The following is a 9,248-nucleotide window of genomic DNA, read 5'->3' as shown; positions in this document are numbered from 1 at the left end:
GGGGTCAGTGCCATGGCGGAGCCGGTGAGGAAACGCGGCCGGCGTTCCCGAGGCGGCGGTGTCGGCCGAGGAACTCGGGGGGCGCGGGGCCGGCGACCTGGCGCCCAGCGGAGCCCAGCCCGCCGCTCCGTGGAGCCGGTGCTTGTGGACTTGGTCAGCGACAGCGATGAGGAAATCTTGGAGGTTTCAACGGCGCGGGGCTCAGCGGACCCGGCCGGAGCCCCGCTCCCGGAGTCCCCCGGGCCGGCCGCGCCCCCCGGCAGCCGGGACGACAGCGACAGCGACAGCGAAGGGGCGGACGCACGGCCGGCTGGCGCCCCTCCGACCGTGGTCAGGCGGCGGCGGCGGCTGCTGCTGGACCCGGGGGAGGCACCGGCGGTTCCAGTGTACTCGGAGAAGGTGGAGCCGGTTCCGGGGGGCTGGCGCGGGCGGGCTGGGTTTGAGTACTGAGGGTAGGTTTGGGGGTGTTCTTGGGAGACTGGCCCAAGCAGGGCCTTGCAGGCAGAGCGAGGCAGGGTTCCTGGGGTGTCTGCAGACTGGGGAGATGAAGGGGTTTGAGATGTGCAGGGAGCTTGGGGTTCCCGTCGGGGGCAGAGAGAGGCGATGGGGCTGGCATCCCGGAGGAGGGTCTGGGACGGGAATTTGGGGCATGTTCGATTTTGAGGTTGGAGCCCATTGCTAAGGATCCTGGGGGCTGGGGGTTATAACAGTTCAGAGCGAAGTGGGGGCTCCAGGAGCCTGGGGTCCCTGGCTGGTCGATGAGCTGGGGGGTGGGGGGGAGGAGCTGGGGTCCCCTAGGAGTCTAAGATAGCGGATGGCTGGCAACCTAGTACGCAGGTCGCACTGAACCTGCATCCTCAGGGGCCCAGGAAAGGACGTGCGGGAGTCCGGACGCTCCCATGTGGCTCCCGGGAAAGCCCGAGGCCGGAAGAAGGCTGTATCCCTGGGGAGAGCTGGGAGCCCATGGAGGCCTGGGTGTGAGGGGAGAGTGACCCCTTTCCCCTGTCAGCGGAGGGAGGACTTGGGGCTGACCCACGTTTGTCTTTGCAGGTGAAGAGCAGCCTCCAGCTCCTCCCAGATCACCTGCCCCTCCTGAAACTCTGCCCCCCAGGGCCTGAGGAAGGTGAGGAAGGGCCTCGGGGGAGAGAGGCTGGGGGAGTTTACATCCCATCCCCAACGCTAGCTGTTGCCAGAGGCTCAGGGCCGGGTGGGAGAGATGGCTCCTGCATCCCAGCCAGAAAAATGCTCCGTCGGGAAGGAGCTGACTTGCTCATCAGAAGGCACAGGAAGTGCTGTCACACCACCCTTCTTCCAGCTCCAGTAGGGACAGGAGTGTGCTGACGTGCAGATTTCCAGGCGCCATCCCTGGAGAGTCAGTTCTGCAGTCTTGGGGACAAGGCGAGGGGAGGTGTTGAGAATCTGTAACCTTGTTGCATCTGCAGAAAGTTCCTGGGAACACTCTGGAGCTAGCAGGACGTTCTTGGGGTCTTATCAGGGCGCCCAGCCTTCGTCCTCCCCTAGTGATGCGATTTTTGCAACCCATCCAAGGGCAATGACTAGGAACCACGGTTAATAAGGAGCGATCCAGTGGGCAACTTCAGATCTAGGACCAGGACTTCTATACGGTGAGGGAGTGTGGTAGGGTGCAGAGCTGATTTAGGGACTAGCTGTCTGGGTTTGTCATTATTATTTTTTTTGGTCTGGGCTTGAATCCCAGCTCTACTCATTAGCTGAGTGACCTTGGGCAAGTTCATCTCTCAAAGCTTTAATTTCCTCTTCAGGAAAACGGGGATAGTAGTGGGCCTGTGCCAAAGGATGCTAGTGAGAATTAACTGAAGAGAACATATCGGAAGCCCTCTCTCGGGCTACAGGTATAGTTCAGGACCGTGTCTGGCATGTAGAAGTGCTGTATAAATGTACCTTCTTCCTTGCTCCTCACAATATGGGCCCGAGAATGTTGGCCGTCTCCTGAGAGCTTGTCAGAAATGCAGAATCTCAGGCGGCTGGCAGCTGCCATATTTAGCCAGGACAAGGTTTCTTAACAGCAGCACTACTGACATTGGACTGGATAGTTCTTTGTTGTGGGGCTGTTCTGTGCATTGCAGGATGTTTAGCAGCATCCTGATCTCCTACCCACTAGATAGCAGTGTCGCAGCCCGAACCCCACCCCCTTGCATTGTGGCAGCCAAATATTCTCCAGCTATTGCCACATACCCTCTGGGAGGCAAAATTGCCTCCGATTGAGAACCACTGGTCTAGGATTGATTTGTCATCAGTGTTTTGTTTTCAGAGTATTAATCTTTATGGTTAATGATGGCCTTCTATTGGTGGCAAGCAAGTAGAAAAGAGTTACATTCTAGAATAATACCTGGTTTCTGATCATTTCACAATGCATACAAATATTGAATTATGCTCTACATCTGAAACTAATAAAATGTTATATGTCAGTTATACCTCAATAAGAAAGGGAAAAATACCCACTTTACTTTTACAAGGAATTAAGTGATTTAAAGAAAGTTACTAAAATAACAGTGCAGAGATAAGGCAAAATGTGATGACACTCACATGGATAACATTTGAGAAACATGGGCCTAGAGCAGCGGTTCTCAACCTGTGGGTCGCGACCCCTTTGGGGGTCGAACGACCCTTTCACAGGGGTTGCCTAAGACCGTCGGAAAACACATATATAATTACATTACGATTCATAACAGTAGCAAAATTACAGTTATGAAGTAGCAACGAAAATAATTTTATGGTTGGGGGTCACCACAACATGAGGAACTGTATGAAAGGGCTGCGGCATTAGGAAGGTTGAGAACCACTGGCCTAGAGGGTCTTACTCCTTTTTTCTTTACCTCATTCCCCCCTTGCCTCAATGCCCTACTCACATAGTCTCTCTGCCCACCAAACTGAGTGCAGGAAGAAAGTGGAAACGTTTCTAAAATATACTTTGACAACATCTATTTTAATGTATGTGTTACAATGTACATACTAGCACAGTGGTTCTCAACCTTCCTGATGCCGCGACCCTTTCATACAGTTCCTCATGTTGTGGTGACCCCCAACTATAAAATTATTTTTGTTGCTACTTCATCACTGTAATGTTGCTACTGTTATGAATCATAACGTAAATATCTGATATGCAGGATGTATTTAGGTGACCCCCAAAGGGGTCGCGGCCCACAGGTTGAGAACCGCTGTACTAGTATTACATGTGTACTAATAGTATTGTACTCAGTATTTAGTATAATCGCAGTATTAGACATACACCCTGTGGGTGTGTGCTTGGTGTTTCTTCGCGGGGTACATGTGATCAAAGGTGAGACCACTGCTGCAGTGCAGCGGCCGCTTATCAGGAGCCCACACTTGCCACAGTGTCTCACGCCTCATGTCGCATGCACGGGGCTCGGACACTCCTGCTCTGACCTTTCAGACTCCAGCTCGTGCTCTTCTCTCTGAGTTAAGCGTTTCCTTTTGCCTCACGCCCCCTGAGCGCTTCCACAGGCTTGTGATGGAGTCCTGTGGGGGCTCCGCGTCTGCTCCTTCCTGAAGCCCCTGGCTCGTATCTCCTCTTCTTGGCCTCTTGCTGCCCTCTCTTGGCTCACCCTCCCTCCTCTCTCCTCTGTCCCCAGAGGGGGACATGGCAGACTCTAGCAGTCCCCAAGCCGAGGATCTCTCAGGCCCAGATTCGCCCTGGAAGAAGAAGCTGAGGAGCAAGGCTGAAGACGAAAAAGAGAAAAGGACGGCGTCTCTGTGAGTGAGGCTGGGCACTGAGGCCTTAGGAGCAGGAGGGGAGGGGGAGCTGAGGCAAGCAGGACCCTTGGGTGGCTCCTCAAGGGTAAGGAGAGGGATGGAAGGAATCTTGAGGTTCAGGCGAGGAATGAAGCTCTTGGGGGATGAGTTGGGCCACACGAGAGATGGCCGTGAGCCTTCAGGGCTGCCTATAGGAGTGGAGTGTTTTTCCTTTGTGTCTGCGACGGTGGTAACGCAGGGGTGAGGGTGTGGCCTGTGGTTCACATCCAGCCAGCTGCCTCTTCCCTGTCCCCTCACTGCTTGCTGCACTGTCCTCTTCTGTAAAATGGGGAGAACACTTACCCATCAGAATTCGTTAGTAGATTAATACTTGGCACCCTGGCTGGTTGGCTTAGTTGGGCATTGTCCCATGCTCCAAGAAGTCACAGGTTCGATTCCTGGTCAAGGCACATGTCTGGGTTGTAGGCTCGATCCCCAGTAGGGGGCGTGCAAAAGGCAGCTGATCAGTGGCTCTCTATCATTGACGTTTTTCTCTCTCCTCTCCCTCTCTCTCTAAAATCAATAAAAACATATTAATAAAAAGAAAAGTTAGCCCTGACCAGTTTGGCTCAGTGGCTAGAGTGTCAGCATGTGGACTGAAGAGTCCCAGGTTCGATTCCGGTCAAGGGCATGTACCTTGGTTGCGGGCACATCCCCAGTAGGGGGTGTGCAGGAGGCAGCTGATCGATGTTTCTCTCTCATGGATGTTTCTAACTCTCTGTCTCTCTCCCTTCCTCTCTGTAAAAAATCAATAAAATATATTTTTAAAAAAAAGAAAGAAAGAAAAGTTAACACTGGCATAGAGTAAGCCCTCGGAAGTGACTTACCGTAAGAGTTGGGCATTGTCACCCTGGCCGGTGTGGGTTGGTGGAGCGTCATCTCATACACTGAAAGATCGCGGTTCCATTCCAGTCAGGGTGCAGGCCCAGGCTGCAGGTTTGGTCCCCAGTTAGGGTGCGTATGGGAGGCTCCGGATCAATGTCTGCCCCTCACCGCCCACCCACCCCCGGCCCCACCTACCACCTTCCTCTAAAATCAAACATATTCCCGGGTGAAGATTAGGGGGGAAAAAAGAGGCATTTTCTTCTCTATAAAAATGATACTCGGGTCTTCCTGTCCTTTCCTCTTTGTCTTCAACAAGGTGGACGTTATGGAAGGTGTTCCCTCTTGATTCTCTAACCCCCCTCTGTTTGCAGGCGTCCGTCGCCCACAAGGAGAGGTGTGAGACGGGGGTCTCTCTTCCTCCATCTTGCCTTTCTCTTCTCTCTGCAGGTCTCAGGACACCTCTCCTTTGCCCTCACCCCTGCCAAGGACCAAGAGCAGAAAACATACCCGAGCTCTCCAGAAGTTAAGGTGCCGGGGCAGGAGGCCGGGCTTGTGGAGAGGGTCAGTGTGGGGGCGGCCCACCAGCTGACCCGAAGTCCTTTTCCCACCGCAGGGAGGTGAACAAGCGCCTCCAGGACCTTCGTTCCTGCCTGAGTCCCAAGCAGTGTCAGGGCCAGGACCAATTGAGCCAAGATGATGAGGTGGTCCTTTTGGAGGGACCCATTCTCCCGAGGAGCCCGCGACGCTTCCAGCTCAAAGTCCGGTGCCGGGCTGACCTGATCAGATTGCCCATCACAATGGTAAGTGCGTGCAGGGCCTGTGGGGGCTGGTCCCAGGAGAGGCCGTGGTCGGGCAGGGGGGACTGTGTTTCTTTGCCCATCCCGCTCTTTCAGGCTCCATGCCTTTGTGCTCACTATTCCCTTGGTCTGTATTGTCTTTTATTTTCCCTCCCTTTTCTGGCAAAATTCCCACCCATTTTTTGAGAAGGATTTCCCCTTGAGGTTAAGCATCCTAAGGAGCTTTATTGGCAGCCCCCTCCCAGGATGTCTCCTTCCCTCCTTCCTTCCCTCAGACCCCACGCTTTTCTCTTACTAATGCTCTCGCTACAGTAGACACGCAGATTCTCAGTGGTGCTCAGCTCCCCCACCTTCCCAGTGAAGCCGACTCTTTGTAAGGATGACTCCATCCAAAAACAAGAATGATAACAGAAAGGAGCCATAACCATGCATTGGCAAGCAGCTCAGCCAGAGCATGCAAACTGGCAGCCATGGCCTTGTCAACAGGCATCTTCCTTTTCCACCTGCAGAGCGCCGGTAAAGCATAGGAGCTTACAGCAACAACAGAGCCCTACCCAGTTTGGCTCAGTGGGTAGAGCGTTGGCCCGTGGACGTAAGGGTTGCTGGTTCCATTCCGATCAAGGGCATGCACCTGGGTTGGAGGCTCGATTCCCGGCCTGGTTGGGGCATGTGCAGGCGGCAACCCATCCACGTGTCTCTCTGACATTGATGTTTCTCTCTCTGTCTCTCCCCCTCCCTTCCTCTCTCTAAAAGTCAATGGAAAAATGTTCTTGGGTGAGGATTAACACAAAACAAATGCACAAAGTTAAAAACAGGATTGATTGCCAGCCTTTGCAGTAGGTGATTTCATGCAAAGGTCTGGATGTCTGGCTTCTCTTAAGTAGGAAGACATAGTCACGGGCGACAGCGACCTGTTGCCTCCTGCACGCCACCTACCAGGGTTGAGCCTGAAACCCAGACATGTGTCCTGACGGGGAAATCAAACCAGCAACCTTTCGGTGCATGGGACAACACCCAACCACCTGAGCCGCCCTGGCCAGGCCTCACTGGCCTGCTTAGGTGGGGCACGTGAGCTCCACTAGGCTGCAATCCCCGTCCTCCCCCTTTTCCTCCTAACCCGTGGTTGCTTCATTTCTTCGTGTTACTTGCCCGAACCCCTATTGACATGATTTTATTCTGTATTTTCCCAGGTAAACATGACGAACTCCCAGCTGAGGAGCTCGAGTAGCAAAGGCCACACACTTGTGTTGGGGCGGTGATGGGGACTTCAAGGCAGGAAGGTCTCCTTGTCCTTCTCTCCTTCCCCAGTCGGAGCCCCTACAGAGTGTGGTGGACCACATGGCCACCCATCTCGGGGTGTCCCCAAGCAGGATCCTCTTGCTCTTTGGAGAGACAGAGCTGTCCCCTACCGCCACCCCCCGGACCCTAAAGCTTGGAGTGGCTGACATCATTGGTGAGAGGAGGGCAGGGAGGTAGAGTCTTGAGAAGGCTTTTGCTCCAGGGAGGGGATGAAAGGAAAGGCTGGGTGGGGGGCTGGCGTCCAGCCCCAGCGCCCTGGTCCTGCCTCCACAGACTGTGTGGTGCTGGCGAGCTCCCCCGAGGCTGCAGAGGCCTCCCACCTGCTCCAGCTGCGCGTGCAGGGGAAGGAGAAGCACCAGACGCTGCAAGTCTCGCTGTCCCGAGTGAGTGGGAGAGATGGCTCTCCGCGCCCTCACCCTTCCTCTGCCTCCTCTCTCGTCAGTTAACAGGATGGGTTCCTTCTCGTCCTGATTTGCTGGAGACACTGCCCTCCCTGGTGTTGGGTTCCCGCACATCCTGGATGGTGGGAAAAGCCCATCATTCACCTTCCCTTCCCTTCTGCTGGGAACCTCTGCTCTAGTCTCCTGTCTCCTTCCAGTTAAAATGGAAAGGACCTTTGGACAGTAACCACTAAAACCCGTCAAAGTAGCAAATGGAGGCCACACTTGTAAGTGATATTGAGGGCACTGAATTTCACAGCCACCTTCAGGGAAAGTAGTTACCGTCATTGAACAAAAAGGGAATTGAGGTCTAGGGAGGTGGGTGACTTGCTCTTTAGTGTCCGAGGGTTGCTGTAACAAAGCACCACAAACTGAGAGGCTTAGAACCACAGAATGCATTCTGTCACAGTTCTGGGGGGTAGAAATCGGAAGGTAGGAGGTGCCAGCAGGGTCACGCCCCCTGAGACTGCGTAGGATCCTCCTACCTCTTCCAGTTGACCTGGTGCTCCTAGACTTGCCCCTGCCTCACTGCTGTCTGCCTCTGTTGTCACATGGCTTCTCCCTGGATGTCTGTTTTCTCTTCTTACAAGGACACCGGTCATGTTGCATTAGTGCCCACCCTAATCAGTATGACCTCATCTTAACTTGTTACATCTGCGAAGGCCCTACTTCCAAGTAAGGTTGCATTCACACCTACCAGGGGGTAGGACCAGAAGGTATCTTTTTGGAGGGGACACAGTTCAAACTGTAACACTTGCCTAAGGACACATCGGTCGAGTGGGGAGTCTGCCTCCAGGCGCTCGCGCTCGCGCTCACGCTGGAGCCAGTCCCTGACCTGCGCCTCCGCCCTAAGCTGTGGGCTCTCTGACCTGGTTCCCTAGAGAGGAACCGACTCTCCTGGCTGCTTTGTCCACTCGCCCTCCCCTCCAAAGGCAGGACTTGACGTGTCCCCTTGTCCCCCCTCCCAGGTCCTCTGTCCCTCCGAGTTCTTCCCAGCGCCTTTCATTTACATCAGCTTTTCCTGTCTGTCCAGGATTCTCCCCTCAAGACCCTCATGTCCCACTACGAGGAGGCCATGGGACTCTCCGGTCACAAGCTCTCCTTCTTCTTTGATGGGACAAAGCTTTCCGGCAAGGAGCTGCCGGCTGATCTGGGCATGGAATCCGGGGACCTCATTGAGGTCTGGGGCTGAAACCCCGCTCCCTGTTGGGAGACCCTCATGGGACCCCCACTACTGGACTTGGAGAACAGCTGTCCCCTTTGGCTGTGAACGGCTAGCCAAAGCTGAGGTAGAACTTATCTTCAAGCTGAAGCAAAACCGAGGCATGGTATTTGACCCTTTCCCGCTCACTTTAGTTTCATACTGTTAGTGCCCTGGTTCGTTGTGTTTGTCATTGCTGCCCGGGGTGGATGGTGGCTCCATTCCCATGGTGTGCTGAGCTCGGAGACCCCCTGGGACATTCCCCACCCCCACCTTTTCACTTCCACCATCACCCTTTCCTTCACTGAACTGCTCATGTTTGAAGAGGGAGTGGAAATAAATGAGGGTTGAGAATGAGATTCCAGCCCTGGGACAGCCGTGGCCGTAGTCTCATTTGGAGGTAGGTGGTGGGGTTTGCTTGCGGCACGGACGCAGGAAAAGAAATGATCGAGCTCACGCAGGCAGGAGCTTCCGCGCAGGCAGACGGGGCTACTCTTGAAGGATCTCGAAGGTTCTCGGCCTTGGAGTCCAGCTCACCCAGGGCCTGTAGAGCCCCGTCCTGAGGCGCACATTGTTGAGGGCAGAGCTGAGCACAGGAAGCCTTTCGGATCGCGGGTCCTAGCCATGCCAGGATCTCATGCAAGGCTCTGGTTTCATGGCTTCTCTCCCCTTCACGCCACCCTCTCCCATACGCATCCACTCTGGGATGTGATTACATGTCTTTGCACATGAATTTATCCTTGTAAAGCGCAGTGCTGTACATGTGAATATCCTTATGTACGTGGTGTGCTGTGATCTGTGCGGCTCCTTTTCTCACTCAACACGTGTTGCTTGTTTTACATCGACCTCGTTGCTTTGAACTGCTCTGCGACATTCCACAGTGGGCGTCAGCGG

General features: G+C 54.5%; 1 protein-coding gene across 1 annotated transcript; it reads left to right on the top strand.

The window, feature by feature from the left end:
* Window positions 1–8,732, top strand: NFATC2IP (nuclear factor of activated T cells 2 interacting protein). The gene is made up of 8 exons (XM_081089952.1): window positions 1–399; window positions 1,051–1,123; window positions 3,633–3,753; window positions 5,065–5,145; window positions 5,231–5,417; window positions 6,723–6,867; window positions 6,987–7,096; window positions 8,187–8,732. Exons 1-8 carry the CDS (start codon window positions 13–15, stop codon window positions 8,343–8,345), a joined length of 1,263 nt encoding a protein of 420 aa, XP_080946078.1. The 5' UTR covers window positions 1–12; the 3' UTR covers window positions 8,346–8,732.
* Window positions 8,733–9,248: the final 516 nt, after the last annotated feature.

The sequence above is a fragment of the Myotis nattereri genome, assembly GCF_964212035.1.
Source record: "Myotis nattereri genome assembly, chromosome: 4".
NCBI classification, from domain to species: Eukaryota; Metazoa; Chordata; class Mammalia; order Chiroptera; family Vespertilionidae; genus Myotis; species Myotis nattereri.
The sequence above is the reverse complement of the archived record's forward strand: the minus strand, read 5'-3'. Positions and strand labels throughout refer to the sequence as shown.